The following is a 22223-nucleotide window of genomic DNA, read 5'->3' on the forward strand; positions in this document are numbered from 1 at the left end:
TAACAAAACCCATTATTCTGCCACTCTGTTAGTTTTGGATTTGACTCTTATACTGAACTTCAGAATGGGAATGCACTTAAAATCCTGGCCAAAAGTTACAACTGTATTGTTATTTGTGTGTCCAAATGGCTTCACTACGGTTATGTCATACTGAAGTGCAAAGGACAAGAGAATAAGGCTATGTTCACACATTGTGTTTTTTTTTTTTTTATTTATTTAAATTTTCAGCTGCATTTTACAGTACCAGCAAAGTCTGAGATCTCATGCACACGCCTTGGTTTTTGTTTGGTCAGTATTTTGTGCTTTTCTTTTAGCTTTTTTTTTCTTTTTTTTTTTCAGCATTTTTCACCCATTGGAAATAATTGGTGGTGAAAAAAATGCAGGTGTCAGTTTTGTGGTTTTTTTCAGCGTTTTTGGTGCAGAAATGTGATGAAATGGAATGAGAATTTTTTTTTTCACTGAACTTTATGTACATGCATAAAGGGACAAAAGAACAGTAGAAAAAATGCACAAAAAAACAAGCAAACTCCTGAACAAACTTTCCTGGCAAGAGATCATGTTTTGCTGAAGAACAAAAAAAACGCAATGTGTGAACCCTTTTGCAAAATGTTCCCTGTTCATGTACAGATGGCACTTGGTACAATATTTCAATACCCAAAAAACACATTCCCAGAGAATATCAGAAAAGGCTTTCTCCTGTGAGACCTGTAATGACAGCCCTGATCTCCTCTGTGATCCCACTGCTGGCATCTAATGTGCAGAGCTGTGTAGTTACAGAAGTGTTGACAACACCCAGAGATGAAAGCTATAAGAGGTGTTTGCAATAACCCACAGTTCTTGGGTTATATATAAACTTATTTATTTTATTTGGTCTCTTGTATTACACCTCCTCCTTATGATTGGTAAACACCATGCAGGGGGAAAAGTAGATGCCCCCAGAGAAGAATCTCTGCTCACTTGGTCTTAGCATAAATTAGAATCTAACCTTTACAAGCTAATGTGTCTGCAACGAGGATGAAAAATTTAGAAGGAAAAAAAACTTTTTTTTTTATTCAGCTCTGCAGCCACATTTCCATGATGTGAGTAGTTTATCATGCTGTATCTGGTGAAAGGTCCTCTTTAATCCTCCAGTTTACTACTAGATAGATATATACTAAATGTACATTTGTACCTCTCGATGGTGGGCTAGGTCAAGTAGATCATTTGAGCATAAAGAATTACAAGCTGACTATGTGTGGTCCATGCTTACTCAGACTACCTCTGCTATAGTACATAGTCACTGTAGACTCACAGGCCACCTGGGCTATATAGTGCGGATAAGCAGGCCAACAAGAGCTATGTAGCATGTATAAGTACTCAGGTGCAGGGAAAAGGTAGAAGGAACGGAAGTAGTAAGGGGGTGGACTGGGTAAAAACGCTGGGTAGAGAAGTCAGTTGGTGGGAAGGTGCATTGAAAAAAAGATTGAGGAAAATGCAGCACACAATGCCCAGAAGCCCTAAGGAGTGACTGGTGAGGCTATGTAAAGGGTAGAAAAACATGTTTTGACTTTACTTTTATTTATTTTTTTATATATAATTCCCATATTTAAAATAATTAGGTCTGGATCAATATCTTCAACCATGCCAGTGATTCCCAATCCACCAAAAATAATTCCTTTCCTGGGCCCCACTACCTATCTCAAGGTGCTCTGAATTCTGGGCAAAATGACTGATTTGCCATGCATCTGAGAATTGATTTGTCTTCTCTAAAAGTGGACTCTTGTTTGGTCTCCAAATCATGGTAGTGGACCCATGTTTCATCACCCGTAATAATTTGAGAATAGTCTCCTAAATTTTCTCTAAGCATGTCTGAATTCTCTTGACTAAATTACTGGTGACATTGCTTTTTGCTCATGCGTCAACATTTGTGGCACCCAGCCGGAACTGATCTTTTGACATCATCAAAACATCATGGATGATACTGCAAACCTTTCCAACTAAAATGCTTAATTCATGAGCTAGAACTGTGAGGCTGTGTGCCAACGATGGGGATTTAATGCGCTTCCGCTGCAAAAACGCATTAAACGCTTGTTAAGTTGTCTGCCATGTTTCCCAATGATGATCCGCATGTGCCATACACATGCGGAAATTTCCGCTGCGGATTATCATTGCGGAAAAATCCGCAGCACAACCATTTCTTGTGCGTAATTGCGGCGAAATCGCCGCCATTGACTTGCATTGAACCGTATAACATCCGCATGTATGCATGCGAATGTAATGCGGTTCAGTGGGCGGATGGTACTCGTGTCTGGAGAAGAGAAGACTCCTCCAGACCCGGGTACCATTAGTAAAAAAAAAAAAAAAAAAAAAAACTAAACCGTAAAAGATAAAAATTATACTTGCCTATCTGGCGGCCCTCTGTCTCCTCTCCGGTGGCTTCCTCGGCGTCCCTCGGTGTTCTGAAAGGTCCTGCGGTGATTTCATTTAGTCATGTGACCATTTACCAGCGGATACCGCGTTTGTCTGTCTGGAGAGGACACTTCTGTGCACAAGGACATCCCTCCAAGGACACTGCGCTCCTCATTCCTCCCTCCTCTCCCCAACTCGTTAGCATTTGGTACACTGACTAAGGTCCGTAAAAGGGCTGAAACGTTTGATGTGGACTGCTATAATAAAAACTAACTAATATTCAGCTAATGGTGTGCCGAGATTTTACTGCTAACTTCATGGTCTTTCATTCCTCTCGTGCACCCTGGTCCAGTTGTGCAGCGTGCTCTATCTTTAATTAGTCATGTGATGGTCACGTGACCGCTGACTTCAGTCAGCTGAAAGGTCACGCGACCGCTAAAAGAAATCACCGCAGGTCCTTTCAGAACACAGAGGACGGGGGGTGCCGGAGAGGTAAGTATAATGTGGTGGGTTTTGTTTTTTTTTTTTTTTTTACTATTGATGCTGCATTTAAAGCAACATAAGTTGCCAGTTGCATAGATTTATATATTGTGTGCCCAACTTGTCAAGCACTTTTTCAAGTGATGCTCAAAATCGCTTGAAAAAATGCATGCAAAAAAAAGCTTGAAAAAATGCTTCTCCCTGGCAGAAAAAAAAACGCATGTAAAATCTGCATGCATTTTTTTTTTCTGCCAGGGAGAGGCAGAAACGCTCAGGAAAAATCTGCATCAATTCAGCATCCTGGTCACATACCCTGACTTTGACCCTGATGATCTTCCAAAATCATGCCCTCCACTCTGTGGCACACTTCCTCTGAAAATTCTTCCACAGGTCTTCCTGGACGAGGGTCGTCTTCAATTAATTCCCTACCCCCATTTAAACTACTTGGCCCCAAACTTTACTTGGGATTAGGAAGGTGCATAATCACCAAATACAGTGGCATGTAAAAGTTTGGGCACCTTTGGTCAAAATTGCTGTTGTGAACAGGTAAGCAAGTTGAAGATGATGAAATAATCTCTAAATGGCCTGAAGTTAAAGATGACACGCATCCTTTTGTATTTTAGGCAAAAAAAAAATGGTGTGTGTATAAATGGAAAAAGTCAGGCAGCACTCCAGTTCAAGGGAAAATTGTGGACTTTAATCCAGCACCAAGTGGTGCAATGTTTTGACCTTACAACACGGTCTTTGTCAAGCACTGTTGTGAGGTCGAAACGTTGCACCACTTGGTGCTGGATTAAAGTCCACAATTTTTCCTTGAACTGGAGTGCTGCCTGACTTTTTCTATTTTATATACACTGCTCAAAAAAATAAAGGGAACCCTTAAACAACAGAATATAACTCCAAGTAAATCAAACTTCTGTGAAATCAAACTGTCCACTTGGGAAGCAACACTGATTGACAATCAGTTTCACATGCTGTTGTGCAAATGGAATAGGCAATAGATGGAAATTATTGGCAATTATCAAGACACACTCAATAAAGGAGTGGTTCTGCAGGTGGGGACCACAGACCACATCTCAGTACCAATGCTTTCTGGCTGATGTTTTGGTCACTTTTGAATGTTGGTTGTGCTTTCACACTCGTGGTAGCACGAGACTGACTCTAACTGAGCAACTTCTGTGGGTTATAGTGCAGCTCATCCAGGATGGCACATCAATGCGAGCTGTGACAAGAAAGTTTGCGATGTCTGTCAGCGTAGTGTCCAGAGGCTGGAGGCGCTACTAGGAGACAGACCAGTACACCAGGAGACATGGAAAGGGCCGTAGGAGGGCAACAACCCAGCAGCAGGACCGCTACCTCCGCCTTTGTGCAAGGAGGAACAGGAGGAGCACTGCCAGAGCCCTGCAAAATAACCTCCAGCTGGCCACAAATGTGCATGTGTCTGCACAAACGGTTAGAAACCGACTCCATGAGGGTGGTATGAGGGCCTGACGTCCACAGATGGGGCTTGTGCTCACAGCCCAACACCATGCAGGACGCTTGGCATTTGCCACAGAACACCAGGATTGGCAAAGTCTCCACTAGCGCCCTGTGCTCTTCACAAATGAAAGCAGGTTCACACTGCGCACATGTGACAGACGTGACAGTCTGGAGACGCTGTGGAGAGCGATCTGCTGCCTGCAACATCCTTCAGCATGACCAGTTTGGCAGTGGGTCAGTAATGGTGTGGGGTGGCATTTCTTTGGAGGGCCGCACAGCCCTCCATGTGCTCGCCAGAGGTAGCCTGACTGCCATTAGGTACCGAGATGAGATCCTCAGACCCCTTGTGAGACCATATGCTGGTGCGGTTGGCCCTGGGTTCCTCCTAATGCAGGACAATGCCAGACCTCATGCGGCTGGAGTGTGTCAGCAGTTCCTGCAAGATGAAGTCATTGAAGCTATGGACTGGCCCGCCCGTTCCCCAGACCTGAATCCGATTGAGCACATCTGGGACATCATGTCTCGCTCCATCCACCATTGCACCACTGACTGTCCAGGAGTTGGTGGATGCTTTAGTCCAGGTCTGGGAGGAGATCTCTCAGGAGACAATCAGCAACCTGATCAGGAGCATGCCCAGGCATTGTAGGGAGGTCATACAGGCACGTGGAGGCCACACACAATACTGAGCCTCATTTTGACTTGTTTCAAGGACATTACATCAAAGTTGGATCGGCCTGTAGTGTGTTTTTCCACTTTAATTTTGGGGGTGACTCCAAATCCAGGCCTCCATTGGTTAATAAATTTGATTTCCATTGATTATTTTTGTGTGATTTTGTTGTCAGCAGATTCAACTTTGTACAGAACAAAGTATTCAATGAGTATTTCATTCATTTAGATCTAGGATGTGTTATTTGAGTGTTCCCTTTATTTTTTTGAGCAGTGTATATAAAGCAGTGTAAGCATTCAAGAGGCTACATGGCTGGCACAAGCACCATTGCCACTTCACACAGCTGATCTTCGAGGGTGCTTAGAGACGGATCCCCAGCAATAGGATTATGATGACATCCCTGAATACTGTGCTGCCAAAAAAAATAAAAGTTTAAATGAAAATTAAATTTAACGACATCAAACTGAAGGACAAGACTTTGGGAATAGCTAAGCCAATGATGCACCATTTTCACTCCTCATACCATATGCTTCTATTCTCTGTAGGCGTGACACATGGCATCTGCTTTCATTTTGTATCAATATACAAGAATTGTATTCATTTGTACAATTCCATTCTCATTTCAATTTTTTTTTTATTACATATATTCAACTGTTATTAACAATCATGTAAAAAGAGATAAGATGACATCCTGTATCACTTGATTGGTGTTTTTTATTGGAGGCACTTCACAAATTCATGCAAGCTCTTGGTTTGAGTATATAAAGATCAGTGTTTTTACTGCATGTTTCCTAACTTCTATTTTTACATTTTTGTCACCCACGGAAGGAGTTTAGCTGTGTGCCTCTGCCAAGTGGCTTTGGTACAAGAAGAGCATACAGTTTTAATTAACATTAACTATATAGTCAGCAAATGTAAAATCTAGTTTTTGTCTCATCCCACATACTTTATCGTATTTATTTTAACCAGAGTATTTTGCGTGGGACAACCGCACTACTCAGGAAGTATTGCATCCAAAATCTGCTTAAGGTTGTGCTGCTATCTGTCTTTTTTATTTAGATGCACGTAAATAAGAAAAAAACAGGTAGCGGCAATAGTTTCTGAGTAATCTGGTTGTCCAACGCAAAGTATATAAATGGAAAAAATCGGGCAGCACTCCAGTTCAAGGAAAAATTGTGGACTTTAATCCAGCGCCAAGTGGTGCAACGTTTTGACCTCACAACAGTGCTTGACAAAGACCGTGTTGTGAGGTCGAAATGTTGCACCACTTGGTGCTGGATTAAAGTCCACAATTTAGTGTGTGTGTGTTTTGTCATTTGTCATTTTTGATAATTACAAAACGGGAAATGGGCTGATGCAAAAGTTTGGGCTCCCTTGGAGATTTGTGTGCTCAAATAACTTTGACCAAGGTTTGAAAGACAGAATTGAAAGACACTTGGCTGGCTACAAAAAGCGTCTTATAAGCGGATACTTTCAAAAGGGGGTGCCACTCTGTACTAACCGAGCAGGGTGCCAAAACTTTTCCATATACCCCATTTTTCTTTTTTTTTTTTAAATGTAAAATAAAATATTTTTTTTTTTTTGTTTAGCCTAACACATTTCCTTTGCATCTTATCTTTAACTTTTAGGCTTTTTTAGAAATCATTTCATCATCAGCTTGCTTAACTGTTCACAATAACAGTAAGTTTGACCAGGGGTGCCTAAACTTTTATATGCCACTGTTCATGAATTTTTTTAGGCTTCCTTTTCTACGGAGTTTCATCATGGAACAAAGCTCAAAATCCCTCTTTCCAGATATGTCTTAACATGCCCAGAAAAGCTCAGCTCACTAATATTGATGAGCGCGTGTTTTGTTAACCCTTTCGCCGGTCGGATGAGCACCGAGTATTTACAGCGTGCTTGGTGATATGTTTCAATCACTCCTGTGTGCATGATTTGTGACGGTTTGACAGCTTTAACCCCTTTAAAGCCCATGACGTACTAATACGCGTCTGTGCCCTGGGACTTAAGAGCCTGACCCGTATTAGTACGTCATTGCGATCGCGCTCGCCCACAGGCTGTGCGGGCGCGATCGCCGCCGGGTGTCAGCTGTGACAATGTGCAGGGAGCGGTCCCGCACCGCTCCCGGCACATTTACCCCCGCAATGCTGCGATCTAAGTCGATCGCAGCATTGTGGTGGCTAAGGGGAGGCGATCGCAATACTCACCACCTCTTCCGGCCTCCAGCGCGGTCTGCCACGGCTTCCCGGGTGTTGCCATGACGACCCGATGTCGTCATGACAACATCCGGGTCCCCAGACAGCAGGAAGATTGTTTGGTCATGCGCAGTGCATGACCAAAAAATCTTCTCAGTGTGCATCGCTGACTGCCTGCATGGCACAGGGATGGTGCTCCATCCCTATGCTATGCAGGCTATCAGAATAAAAAAAAGTGAAAGTCCCAGAGTGGGCCAAAGTAAAGTAAAAAAAAAACTTTCAGAAAGTGAAAAAAATATTTAAAAAAAAAAAAAAAAAATTATCCACCAAAAATAAAAATATAAAGTACCCATCAATAAATATTATGAAAAAACAAACAATAAAAGTACACATATTTGGTATCGCCACGTCCATAACTACCTGACCTATAAAACTGTCCTACTAGTTAACCCCTTCAGTGAACACTTTAAAAAAATAAAAATAAAAAACGAAGCAAAAAACAATGCTTTATCATCATACTGTCAAACAAAAAATGGAATAACACGCGATCAAAAAGACTAATATAAATAAAAATGGGACCGCTGAAAACGTCATCTTGTCCCGCAAAAAACAAGCCGCCATACAGCTCAATCATCCGAAAAATCAAAAAGTTATAGCTCTCAGAATAAAGCGATGCAAAAATTTTTTTTCTATAAAATAGCTTTTTATTGTGTAAAAGCGGCAAAACATAGAAAAAAACGATATAAATGTGGTACCGCTGTAAACGTACTGACCCGAAGAATAAAGCTACCTTATCAATTTTACCACACGCGGAGTAGAATAAAAAAAATTAAAAAAAAAAATTCCTGAATTGTTGATTTTTGTTTATTCTGCCTCCCAAAAGCTGGAATAGAAAGCGATCAAAAAATGTCACGTGCCTGAAAATGGCACCAATAAAAACGTCAACTCATCCCACAAAAAACAAGCAGTCACATGACTGTCTGCCAAAATATGGAAAAATTATAGCTCTCAAAATATGGCGATGCAAAAACTAGATTTTACAAAATGTGTCTTTTAGTGTGTGACAGCTGTCAATCATAAAAACCCGATATCACTCTGGTATCTCTGTAGTCGCACTGACCCGAAGAATAAGGTTGTCTAATCCCTTATACAGCACTAGGAACGGCGTAAAAAATAAACGCTAGGGCTGGGGTTGGGGTTAGGGTTGTTATTTTTTTTCACTTTTGAAAAAAAAAAAAAAAAGACGATATGGCAACTAGTGTTGAACGCAAGTGCTCGCTACTTGAGTTTGCATCGGGTGCTCGGTTATGCATTGAGTATCGCGGGTGCTCGAGTCTCCGCCCCATATGCTTCGCGGCCAAAAAAAACCTCGTGGGGATTGCCTGCCATGCACAAGCAATCCCTGCATGTTTTTTTTTGGGGTGTCTAATAACCATGAAACATGCGGGCGGGGACTCGAGCATTCCACTTGAGCACCCGCGATACATGATGCATACCAGAGTACCCGATGCAAACTCAAGTAGTGAGCACTTGTGCTCAAGACTAATGACAATTATTCAATATGATGACCTAATGTCATCAAATTCTGCGTCTTACCCCTGGGTTCAAAATGTTCACTATACCCCTTGATAAAATCCTTGAGGGGTGTAGCTTCCAAAATGGGGTCACTTGTGGGGGGTTTCAACTATTTAGGCACATCAGGGGCTCACCAAACGTGACATGGCGTCCTCTCTCGATTCCAGCCGATTTTGCGTTCAAAAAGTCACACAGTGCTCCTTCCCTTCTGAACTCTGCCGTGCGCCCAAACACTGTATTTTCCCCACATATGGGGTATTGGCGTACTCAGGAGAAATTGCACAAAAGTTTTTGGGTCCATTTTCTCCTCTTACCCTTGTGAAAATAAAAAAAATTGGGGCTAAAACATTTTTGTGGAAAAAGTTTTATTTTTTTATCTTCACGGCTCCATGTTATAAACTTCTGTAAAGGACTTGGGGGTTCAAGGTGCTCACCACACATCTAGATAAGTTCCCTGAGGGGTCTAGTTTCCAAAATGGTGTCACTTGTGGGGGGGTTTCCACTGTTTAGGCACATCAGGGGCTCCCCAAATGCAACATGGCGTCCGCTAATTATTCAAGCTAATTTTACATTCAAAAAATCAAATGGCGCTCCTTCCCTTCCGAACCCTGCCGTGCGCCCAAACAGTGGTTTTCCCCACATATGGGGTATCTGCTTACTCGGGAGAAACTGCACAACAAATTTTGGGGTCCATTTTTTCCTGTTACCCCTGCGAAAATAAAAAAAAAATTGGGTCTAAAGTAACATTTTTGTGAAAAGTTAAATGTTCATTTTTTTTTTCTTCCACATTCCAAAAATTCCTGTGAAGCACCTGAAGGGTTAATAAAGTTCTTGAATGTGGTTTTGAGCACCTTGAGGGGTGCAGTTTTTAGAATGGTGTCCCTTTTGGGTATGTTCTGTCAAAAAGACCCCCTCAGTGACTTTAAATATGATGTGGTCCCTAAAAAAAAAAAAAAAAATGGTTTTGTAAATTTTGTTGGAAAAATGAGAAATCGCTGGTCAACTTTTAACCCTTATAGCTCCCCAATAAAAAAAAAAAAAAAATTCCAAAATTGTGCTGATGTAAAGTAGACATGTGGGAAATGTTATTTATTAACTATTTTGTGTGGCACATCTCTCTGATTTAAGGGCATAAAAATTCAAATTTTGAAAATTGCAAAATTTTCACCAAATTTCCTTTTTTTTTTTTTTTTTTTTTTCACAAATAAACGTAAGTGATATCGAAGAAATTTTACCACCATCGTGAAGTACAATATGTCACGAAAAAACAATCTCAGAATCAGGGGGATCCGTTGAAGCATTCCAGAGTAATTACCTCATAAAGTGACAGTGGTCAGAATTGTAAAAATTGGCCTGGTCATTAATGTGCAAACCACCTTGGGTTGTAAAGGGGTAAATACATGTAAGGAATGTCTGCTTCTTACACATTCCTCATATGTATTAAAGCTGTCAAACCGTCGCAAATCATGCTCACGGGAGTGATTCAAACAGAACACAGAGCACGCTGTAAATACTCTGTGCTCGTCCGAGCATACTTGGCAAAAGGGTAAACAGAACATACTCACTCATCGCTACTCACTGTCACTGGAAAACCTTGACAGAGGGGTCACAAGATTGCGGCATCTGGCTACATATGCACCTGCACTGGATGGATCTGCTTTGCCTTCCAGTTATCTGTGCAGATTTCCCTTGCTCTGTTGTTGCAATGGTTAAACAGCTCTTTTTGTCTCCTAGAGCTCTCCATCCTGCGTTCTCAGCTGTTCTGAGTTTGCCACTCCCCTCTGGTATAAATGCTCACCTCTTAGCTTGAGTAGTTGCCAATGATGGCTTGCTATAACCTGGTTTGGAGCTGTGTGAAGAGAGATCGTGTAGGATAGGACAGGGTTCCCAAACAACAGTCCTCAAGGCCCACCAACAGGTCATGTTTTCAGGATTTCCTTAGTATTGCACAGGTGATAATTACATCACCTGCACAGGCGATAATTCCATCACATGTGCAATACTAAGGAAATCCTGAAAACATGATCTGTTAGGGAACACTGGTCTAGGAGTCATCTCTGGAAATATCTGTTTGGAAGTTTGAGCGTCTTCCTTACCTCCTCCTATTTGTTTTGCCTCACCTTTTATCCTTCCTCTTTCTGTAGTCTTGGAGTGCGTTGAGTGATTACGGTTTCTTTCATCCCTGTCTGTTTTCCTTTGTGTCTTTGTGTTAGAGCAGGACAAACGTTCCTGCTGCCCTACGCACTAGTCAGGGTCGTTCTCAGGGTAAGACAGGGACAGGAACGTGATCGTGGCACAGGATGAAAGAACCAGTCTAGGGAGTGTAGGGTTGCGCAGGACAAGTGTCAGGGGTGCCCACCTTTTTTAATTCTTCTCTAATGGCAGAGCTCCCCCTTCCCTTCAGTTTCCTTGTGTGCTGTCTTGCTTCTAGCAGAACTATGACAGAACATGCTGGGGTGGATTACTTATTGAACACCCCTCATAGCATACCTACCAGCTACTCTGTTTGCAGCATGCAGTGATTCAATGACAGTCCTGTAGATTGTGCTATAGAGAGTTGGTGGGGCTTATGTAAATGATGGCCAAAGTATGTGGTCCCACGGCAGGCATCCAATTGGGCACTACTATAAAGATCTTTCTTGTTACAGCTCATTTACGTGCTTCCTTTAGCAGAACCATTTTATTGCTGCTTCTCATGCTACTCAATGTGACTTGAAGTTTCATCAAAAGTTTAACAGGTCATTCCTCCACTACTATTTAAGCACCCCTGTTGCCTGTTCTTAACCCCATACATATTACCAGGGCTGGCAGCATTGAGTATGTATACAGTGCCATGCCAACACACAACTCATTGTGATATGTCAGCGCAGTTTAAATACTGTATTGTCAGGGATAGTTACAAATGACATTTTTTGTTTTCAGACTGAATTGCTTGCATCGGACTAATTGTCTGAGTATTGTGCCTCATCAGATTCAACTTCAGAATCAGAATTATCTTAATCTCTTTCCCCGCCACTTATGGCGTCCTCATCTTTGGACACTTTCTGTAGTTGGATATCTTCTTCAGAATCTGAGGCGTTGGCAAGCTTTTACAAATCTGCTTCACTTAATCTACGTCTTCACATCTTATCCAACTTTCAAAATGATGGACACTCAAGACTTTCACGGGGTAAAATCATTGTTGCAGATAAAATAGCACTATATTAATAAGCAACAATAATAATAAAATCGCAGCAAACACTAACCGGTTTAGATGCAATAAGAGCTTATATACTAAGGTGAAACAGACCTATACTCCAAAGCCCATCCATCTGCAGTAACTTACAAATGTAATGAGCGCACTTACCGGCAGGAACTGAAGAAATCGATAAATAATAGTAGATGCAATAGATAATCCACAATGATACTATAAATCGTTTGTGAATGAAAATATGGCTGGAGATCTGTATAAAACACTATTGGGTCATATTGACCTGAACAGCACATATGTAACAATCTTTATTTCATGCAAAAAAAACCACTCAAAATAACACCTATCCATAGACTAGCTTGCCTAACCACGATTTTCAGATCCTTATAGTCTACAGCTTCACAAACTTTTTTTTTTTTTTTTCCCAATAGACCCGAACAGTACAGCAGGGTTGAAGCCACTGTCTCCTGGGGATATTTTCTCCCCTATCCTCTTTAGCTTGATTGATAACTTCACTGCCTGTGTGAAGTCGAGTGTCAGGCACAGAAATCAGAACATGAGATATCAATCAAGCCAGATTTCCATGCTTGGTACGCAGGTTTACACAGGCAGTGAGTGATCAGTGTTTGCAGAAACTACCTCGAAAGCCAGTGGTTCCTTAAATGCTCTGTCATGCCCAGATCACTTAATGCCTTATTTGCATATTTATTTACTTTACTTGTAAAGCACCATCATAGTCCACAGTGCTTAACAGACATCATCATCACTGTCCCCACTGGGGCTCACAATATAAATTCCCTACCAAGTATGTCTTTGGAGTGTTGGAGGAAACCGGAGTTCCCGGAGGAAACCAACGCAAACAAGGGAAGATCATACAAACTCCGTAGAGATGTTGTCCTTGGTGTGATTACCCCGGCCTATTAGACATTGATGACCTCAATGAAAAAAGTAGTGGACAAGCTTTTTAAAACTGAAACTGTCTGTACTCTCAACCACACAAACCGCTTATATGGGCGTGAACGGTAAAGACAGATTTTTACTTTGCTGACATAGATGATCGTTGCTACTCATGAGATTCTATGTAGATTAGAGGAGGGAGGAGCCCTGCCTCTAGATCCTCATACTCTCTACATAGAATCTTATCAGTAGCAATGGTGATTTCTCAGAAATGTAAAATTCTGTTTTCTCTGAATTTCTAAAATGAATAATCATTCCAGGAGGAGACGGAAGCAGGCTATTCCTTTTGAGACTTGTGACACGCTGCTCCGATCTTGCTGCATAGCGAATACAAGTTGTGGAGAACGCAGGCTGTGTATGGTGGGGCAGAACAGCAGAGGTGACAGTACTATTAGAGGAGGAGAGCTGTTAACACAGCTGAGATTAGCTGTATCTGCACCTTCTCCCATCTCAAACTGATGAGACCCTATCTGAAAGGTGTTGGTGATATGGACCAAACTCACAGTACCTTCTAATCATGCAGGTGGTTAGACCAGGAGATCAGGCTGTCTGACATTGTACATCGCACACTGCTGTAAGCTATGATGTGGTGTGTTTTCTCCTGAGTATTGCTACATGCTTAGGATTGGGCATACAAGGGGAAGTATTGTTCACCCTTCGTGATAACACCCACTTGGCCTTAACAAAAATGAGGCCAAATACTGTGGTTCCGAATATCAAAAATTTCGATTTTTGCATTTTTTTTTTTGTATATCCATAACATTTTTATTTTATTGACGTTTAATGGCTTGTTTTTTGTGGGATGGGCTGCAGTTTTGAATGATAAAGTTCATTTTACCACATAGAATAATGGAAGATGGCAAAAACCATTCCGACGAAATTGTGAAGGGGAAATAAAAAAAAAAAAAAAATTCAATTACGCCATAGTCTTTGGTGATCAGGAAACATGATTCCTAAGGTCGTTACCATTTCGGAGATGATGCCAAACTCTTATAGTGGGTTTTGTTTAGTTTAACTATTTTGTTGACTTAGAAAAAAAAAATAAATTCAGAATTATTTTTTTTTTGCCCCCACAGCCCTGGTATGTTTGTTTTACCTCCCTCTTTGCGATATTTACGTGTGTGTGTGTGGTTTTTTTTTTTGGTCTTAATTTTATATTTTGACAGAATTTTTTTGGACTCCTCAATGCCACCAAATACGTGACAGTGTTTTGTTTTTTTGTTCTTTTTTTTTTTTTTTTTTTTTTTTTTTTAACTGGAGAAAGAGGATTCAAATTTACAGTACATTGTGTAGAAAAAATAACTTTCAACTGTAGTTGGTAATCCCATTAGGGGACTTGAACTTACGATCGTTTCTACTATATACAGCAATACCAGTCTCCTATGATATCAAGCCATAGGCATGGTGTTGCAGAATGTCACGACGGTCAAAATGAACTTCCTCTGTAGTAGCAACCCACAGACTCCCCACAATTGTGTTGCGGTGAGGCGATGGGCCCCCGAACCAATGTCTGACCTGAATTTAGGTGCTTAAATGCTGCCATTTGTGATTAACAGTAGCATTTTAAGAAATTAACTGCAGCGATCAGCTGGTGCACCGATCACAGCTGCTAGAGGCAGATGCTGGCTATGTAGTGGAGTGGGTTCTGGTTCTGAGCTCCAAAGTCCCTGATATGCTACATGACTTATATATATTCTTCATAGTGTGACCGGGGTTAAAGGTTGTGTAATTAGAAAATGGTAAATGTATTAGTTAAGAGGGTTTTTTTTTTTCTTCATGTTATATCTAGTGAGCCCATGAAGTATGTGATGACCCTAGGTCACGCCTCCCTTTCTGACCTCTGCACAGGTTACAAAGCATGTCCTCTACACTCTACCATAGAAGTCATTGAACATCTTCTGGCCATTGCTAGCATGTTTGTCTGGCAGCTATAAAGCAAACCACTGTATAATGTTAACAGTAACAGAGGCAATATGGCTGCCTCCATAATCCTGCACAATAAATGGAACAATAAAATTCACGATCAGAAAAAAATACATAATTTCTAAATATATATCTTGATCTGATTTTCTTGGTTAGTTAATGAGATCACTGTATTATACATTCAAAGACTCAATCCCGTAGGCGGCCAGATGCTAGAGAATTTTTCTAGGATTTTAGTCTTGAATTTTGTGCCTTACTCCTGACTGCCGAATGTTAGACTCCAATACATGTGAATGGAGTATTTTAGATCTGTTTGCATGCCTTGGAAACTAATAATTTTGAATGAAATCCATAAAGTAGTAGTAGTGGTAGTGGTATGCGCTCTACACCGAGGGCATGTGTACATGTTGAGCAAAATTTCTGCATCTCTTGGCGTGAAGAACACAGGGCAAAAAACCGCACATATTATTTTCTGCACCAAATCTGCAAGTCAAAAATAAGCAACGTGTGCATGACAGTTTTTCTCGTTTTGCTAGCAAATATGCGTGGCAAAAAACGCACCAAATCTGCAATGTGTGCACACAAAAAGGAAGGAGAACTACCGAATGTCTAGTCCAGAATAAAGAACATGATTCAATATATTTATAAAAGACCTTTATTAAAGAAAATGGTCAAAATAGTGGTGTGACAAACACATGGAGAGTCGCCATCCCTAAAATAGTATCATCAAACGATATAAATCGAAAATGACTATGGTAAACATATTAATACTCCACCAGCAAATATGAATGAAGCCTATTGCTGCTATCAAAAAAGTCAATACATGGTTTTACTAATCACCTAGAAAGTATCAATACAGACAGCAAAAAAGCAGAAAACACCAAAAACATATGATGGGAACCAGGTCAATGTATCATTCATTATACTGTATAATTAGTACTGGAATTATATGTGGTGCATAATTAATGTAGCAGCAAAAAAATATATATGTAAGAGAAACATGAACATCATACCTGCTAGTGGGATATAGGAGAAGGGATGTGCGGCTGACCCCGACGCGCGTTTCGGACGTGGGCGTCCTTCGTTGAGGAGATTTGAAATAAAGCATTGGAATAGCCGGCTGAGCTGGCAGATATAGCCCTGTACAGAACAGGCAGGTAGTTAGCAAGTACCTGCCTGCTTAGTTCTTAGCCCTATACACAAGAATAATAAAAGTTCTGGATAACGCTTTTAATAATTATATGCTCTTTTATAGTAACTGCAAAATTACAGTGATCTAAATTGTCAGCATTTCAAATAAGTTTCTTGCATTGATTTTTCTTTTAGGTACAACCAAAGAGGGAAGAACCAAGGACACCTACCCTAAGCCAGCACATTCCAAAATTTTATTTTCCTAAAGGCTGCCCAAAAGCCAATATTAATGTGGATAGTATAATTTCAAAGATTGAGAAGACTTTTTCTACTCTTCCTAATGAGCGGGCAAGTCTTGAAGACATGAGGAAAGTGGCTAAGGTATTTTAAGTTATTCCTTCAGATGTTGAATATTTATTTAAATTGTTCAAATTCAGACAGGTCTCCTTAAATCCCTGTTTTTAGGATATGTGGGGGTTCCAGCATTCAGACCCCACCAATCAGCAAGTTTTAACCTATTCTATGGGTAAGGGAAAGTTAATTTCTGGGAAAAAAAAACCTAAGTTTTTATTGTTCATCAGTTGTATTTAAGAACTCCGGTGTCTCTTAACTCCTTCACAACCTTGTGATTTTCCATTTTTGCGCTTTCGTTTTTTGCTCCCCTTCTTTCCAGAGCCATAACTTTTTTTATTTTCCCATCAATATGGCCGTGTGAGGGCTTGTTTTTTGCGAGACGATTTGTACTTTTGATCGACACTATTGATTTTTGCCACGTAGCGTACTGAAAACAGGGGGGGGGGGGGGGACTGCACAATTGTGTTTTTTGTATTTTTACCATGTTCACTTTTATTGATACCATTTTAGGGTAGATATGATATTTTGATCGCTTGTTAATGCAATTTTGCAGCGACCAAAAATAATTCTGCCGTTTTTTTTTTCTTTGTTTTTTTTTCCTCGTTGTGCTGTTTACCATCGGATTAATTTATTTTAGATAGATGCCAAAACAGCAAGGACTAGCACGTTGGTCTTCTGCAGACCCCGGGTTGTCTTGCCAACCCATGGGTGCCCCGTGATCATGAAACGGGCGCTGATGGGCGTGGTTTTGACGCACTTTTGGCGCGATCATGTTAAATGCCGCTGTCAGAGATTGAGAGTGGCATTTAATGTTAATGGCTGCGGGTGGATCGTGATTCCACCCGCGGCTGTTAGGGGCACATGACAGCTGATCAAATCAGCTGTCGTGCCGGTAAAGATGCAGGTTCAGTGCCGAAGCCCGCATCAAAGGGGGATACACTACCTATGACGTATACCATACGTCATAGGTCGTGAAGGGGTTAACTTCAATATTTTGCAGGGAGATCAAAATATTTCCCAGAGGCTTTAGTGAGATACAAAGGGCTGCCTAGTGATAGGGCATTCTGTTCAGAAATAATTAGGCCTTATCCTGGCCTCTATATAAAATGGATTTAAGTTAATATTTTATGGCTCAATGCCATGAGGATTTCTTCTGTTATGTATAGTATCCGGCCTGTAACGACCATTCACATCAGTGCACGGTTTACTCTGGGCTTGTCTTGGTTAAGCAGCAAGGTGTTTTCTTCACTGCCGCTAGTGAGAGAATCTTCTATCTACATGCACATTGTTTAGCATTTTTGCTGTGTGCCCATAATTCCCTACTGGGACATACTCCCAGGACAGCGTAGAAGACAAATGCTGCTCGTGTGATTTAATTGGAGAATTGTGGAGCTCTCTGGCCTGTCTTCTATCATTACTTTGTATTACAGCTTGTCATTTCCACAAGGCTATATATGGCCATCTGCTAATGTTTGTTTCAGCCTCAAGGTTTACACTGTAGGACTGTCTGGCCCCACATGCTCTGAGCTGACTCTTCACCTAGTAAGTCCTCTGTTGCCGCATACAAGTGCTGCTGCCTCCTCTTCTGTGCAGGCAAAATATTATTAAAGCCCAATTAAAAAACCAAGGGTAAAGGGAATCAAACTATGGGTAAAATGTGACATGCTTTTTTTCTGCCTATGGGCCAGATATTCCCACTCTCCAAAGTTCACATGTAGGGTTCTAGTGCCAGCTATGAAGTTATGCTGATGGTAAAGAATTGTAGCGTTTTAAAGGGTAATGCATATATATGTTTAGCTGTGTTCCTGCTTTAAATATCTAAAACTTTCTAATATACTTTTATTTCCAAAACTGTCCTACCCTCCCAATAACAGGCTCGGTCCTTGCTGCTCCCCTCTGTGCTTAACGCAGGGCAGTGTTTCCTTTGTCAGCAGATCGTCTGTATGAAGGGGGCTGGATGACTGGCTCATTTCAGTAAGTAAGCCAGACCCCTTCTCTGGCACATTGTAAAGCACACACTGAAATGGAGCTTCTTTTAGGAATAAAAACATTAGTAAGTTCTTACACTTATTTTGTTCTTGCCATAAAATATTATGTGTGTTAATTCCAGTGACTACAGGTATAGCAGTAAAAGGAATAGTTTGGCTTTGACAAAAGTATTTCTAATTTGAGAATGCGTCTTTATCACGTTCCAATATTCTCTATCCTAAGGCTTGTGAATGCCCGCTTTACTGGAAAGCTCCATTGTTTTATGCAGCTGGTGGGGACAGGACTGGATACGTGTCTGTTCATAAGTTTGTGGCCATGTGGCGAAAGTAAGTGTGACATTTGTACAGTTTGCTCATAATTGACAAGTTGCAGTTGCATGTGAAGGCTGTCTCTTCTTGCCTCATACCCATGGCCTAGCCTAGACACACAGGCTGTACGGCAGCACACATAGTCCACTGTGCTAGGCACTGTGTAGTAATAGGCATATAAGGGTGCAGTAGTGGCCCTCTTATTACCCTGTACAACTCACGTTGTTCGGCTGTGCTTTTAATGATTGGTGGTCAGCCCCCTGCACACTACATGTATATGGTCTATATACGAAGGGTGGTCTCGGTATCCCAATTAAGGATCTTTCACTACACTGACTTTTGTATATTTCAGGGTTTTACAGACTTGCCACGATGATGCTGCAAAGTTTGTACAGCTGTTGGCCAAACCAGGCTGTGTGTATTTGGAGCAGGAGGATTTAATACCCTTTTTACAAGTAAGCATTATAATTTCCTTTCTGTAGGCCCTGCCCTTCGTATAATTTTAACTATACTGTGCTTGCAGTATTTCCATGAGAAAGAGGATAAAGAGGGAAAGAGGATAACTTTCTACTTGCTAGGGGTCTGACCAACGTGGCCCCCATTGACCCTGAGAACCGATGCTCTAAAAAGCCACAGTTGAATGTAACGGAAGTCAATCAGGCGCACTGCCTTTCCATTAATTCTTAATAGGAGCACCGGAAATTGTCGTGCTCCGCTGATCTTCAGCACTCCCATTAGAAATGAATGGAGCGGTAGTGCGCTTGATCATCTTCCGCTCCATTCAGCCAGAACTCTTCGGAATCGGTGAGGGGCACAGCGGTCGGACCCCAAGTAACCCTCATTATCATGGTAGTAATTTTTAGAATTGCAAATGTATAAGCTTGTTGCTTGGCTTCAGTGTTATGAGTTTCTACGAGGTTTAACGATTAAACTTTTTGGCAACTAATGACAGATCATAATGATCTTGAAAGAAGTCATCATCATTTTTTTTTTTTTTTTTTTTTTTCAGTGTTTGTCGTTTTATTGTTTTTGTCCCTAGTCTACAAAAGATCTTTTCATAAGACTACATTCCCTGTTAGAGCATTCACTTTATACAACTTCAAACTGAGACGTTTTGGATTCCTTGTTTGTTAATGTCAGTTTTCTCCTCTGTCCTATAGGATGTGGTGAATACTCACCCTCACTTAACATTTTTGCGAGAAGCCTCAGAATTTCATTCCCGGTACATCACCACAGTAAGTGGCATTTCTCTCAGCACTGAAATTACGGCAGAGATCATTTTGAAAGCCATGAAGGAGTTGTCACATGGCTTTTAAATAGTGTTTTGCCTTCTGGAGGTGAATAGCATGGTAGCCTCCCACGAGTTGGACATTGATGGAATAGTGCGCGAATATGTGATTTGGTATTATGCGAATATCATCTCTTAAGGAACAGTTATTTAGAGCTCTAGAATACAAGAGCGCTTACAGGGGCTGTTAAACTACAAAACATATTATTTTTAAAAAGTTGTGTATAATATAATTAAACTAAGAATGTTGGCCGATACTGGTACAGTACGTTCACTTGGTGCTTTGGTTTTATGTAGGAGAGTTTCCTTTGTCCGTACGGGTCACTATTTACTGTGACACCTAAGGCACTGGAATCCAAGTTTCCTTTTTTTGCAGGAAGCTGATAGTTTTGTATGGCAACTGGGGCCTAACAAATTCCCTATTACTACCAGCATTGAATTTCTGTTCTACCCTGGACGTCGTGTGTGTGTTTTTTACAGACAAGCCCAAAGCACTGCAAAAAAAAAAGTATTGCAGTATAATCTAGAAATGATTTTAACCCCTTCATGACCTGAGCATTTTCCGTTTTTGCATTTTCGATTTTTGCTCCCTTTGTTCCCAGAGCCATAGCGTTTTTATTTTTTGGGCAATATGGCCATGTGAGGGCTTATTTTTAGCGGGACGAGTTGTACTTTTAAACGCCATTACTAGTTTTACCATATCGTGTACTGGAAAACGGGAAAAAAATTCCAAGTGCGGTGAAATTGCAAAAAAAATGCAATACCACAGATTGATTTTTTTTTTTTTTTTTTTACCACATTCACTGAATGATAAAACTGACCTGCCATTCTTATTCTCCAAGTCATTACGAGTTCATAGATACCAAACATGTATACGTTCTTTTTTTATTTAAGTGGTAAAAAAAAATCCAAAGTTTTCTAAAAAAAAAAAAAAAAAAAAAGGCGCCATTTTCCGAGACCCATAGCGTCTCCATTTTTCTGGATCTGGGGCCGGTGAGGGCTTATTTTTTGCACGCCGGGCTGACGTTTTTATTGATACCATTTTGGGGTAGATATGATGTTTTGATCGCCCGTTATTGCAATGTTTCAGCGACCAAAAAAAACGTAATTCTGGCATTTGGAATTTTTTTCTTGTTTCGCCGTTTGCCAATCGGATTAATTCTTTTTTTATATTGATCGGGCGATTCTGAACGCAGCGATACCAAATATGTGTATGTGTGATTTATTTATCATTTTATTTTGAATGGGGCGAAAGGGGGATGATTTAAACTTTTTTATATTTTTTTAATATTTTTAAAAACATTTTTTAAAAACTTTTTGCATGCTTCAATAGTCTCCATAGGAGACTAGAAGCAGCAACTGTCCAATCGCCTCTGCTACATACAGATGATCTGCAGATCACCTGTATGTAGCAGAAATGCTCCTGTACTATGAGCGCCGACCACTAGGTGGTGCTCATAGCAATCTTTTCATGACAACCATTGGGGTCTGCTGCAGACCCCAAGTTGTCATGCCGACCCATCGGTGACCCGCGATCACATGATGGGGTCACCGATGGGCGGGGTAAGTGACGCGCTTCCGTCACGGAGCTGTTAAATGCCGCTGTCAGAGATTGACAGCGGCATTTAACTAGTTTACAGCCGCGGGTGGGGGGGGGGGGGGAGAGAGACACATGCTTACTTGTTTCCAAGTGTGCAGTGTCTACCACTGCAGTTTTGTTATTGTTTAACACCCTCTTTATCTGAAAACCTGAATATTCAGATGCACGTTAATTTATACAAAGTGTCCATCTCTCCACATTACTTCAATATAGGTTGGTGAGATATTGGGAATTACATGACAGTGTCTTCCTAATAGAGAACAGTTATTGCTATATCTAGATGTGACCTGAAGGGAACACTTCAGCTATGCTGAATCCTGATGGACCCCGTTGGCTTATTGTAAGGATTACCAGGCCTCTATTAAGAGTTGGTACTTCTGACAGCAAGAATAGCACTGAAGATTGCAGTTTTCTTGATGGCAAAATGCCAGAACCCACAATGTAAATATAAAAACCATTGTCCACACTGACCCAGCACTATTTAGGAACCTGCTAATGTGGTCTAATTCTTTTGTTAGTGTCTCCCCTAATATTCAATGACATAAAACCGTTCTTTACTGCAGAATATCTTTTGTTGATTTTCCTAGGTAGTTCAGAGGATATTCTACATTGTTAACCGGTCGTGGACTGGTCGCATCACAACTGCAGAGCTCAGGAAAAGCAATTTTCTACAGGTGAGTCTGACCAGTTTATGTAGAT

At 40.9% G+C, this 22223-nt stretch overlaps 1 protein-coding gene across 3 annotated transcripts in view; it reads left to right on the plus strand.

The window, feature by feature from the left end:
* PPP2R3B (protein phosphatase 2 regulatory subunit B''beta) overlaps positions 1 to 22223 on the plus strand; it is a 56817-nt gene that overhangs the window by 27490 nt on the left and 7104 nt on the right. For all 3 annotated transcript variants that reach the window (XM_073664430.1, XM_073664429.1, XM_073664431.1), the window contains 5 exons: positions 16181 to 16366; positions 18551 to 18654; positions 18989 to 19091; positions 19797 to 19871; positions 22112 to 22198. In XM_073664430.1, the coding sequence (XP_073520531.1) occupies positions 16181 to 16366; positions 18551 to 18654; positions 18989 to 19091; positions 19797 to 19871; positions 22112 to 22198 (555 nt within the window). The remainder of the gene's footprint in view (positions 1 to 16180; positions 16367 to 18550; positions 18655 to 18988; positions 19092 to 19796; positions 19872 to 22111; positions 22199 to 22223) is intronic.

This window comes from Phyllobates terribilis, unplaced genomic scaffold (assembly GCF_046119375.1).
Source record: "Phyllobates terribilis strain yellow unplaced genomic scaffold, ASM4611937v1 Scaffold_2__4_contigs__length_985480577, whole genome shotgun sequence".
Classification (NCBI taxonomy): Eukaryota; Metazoa; Chordata; class Amphibia; order Anura; family Dendrobatidae; genus Phyllobates; species Phyllobates terribilis.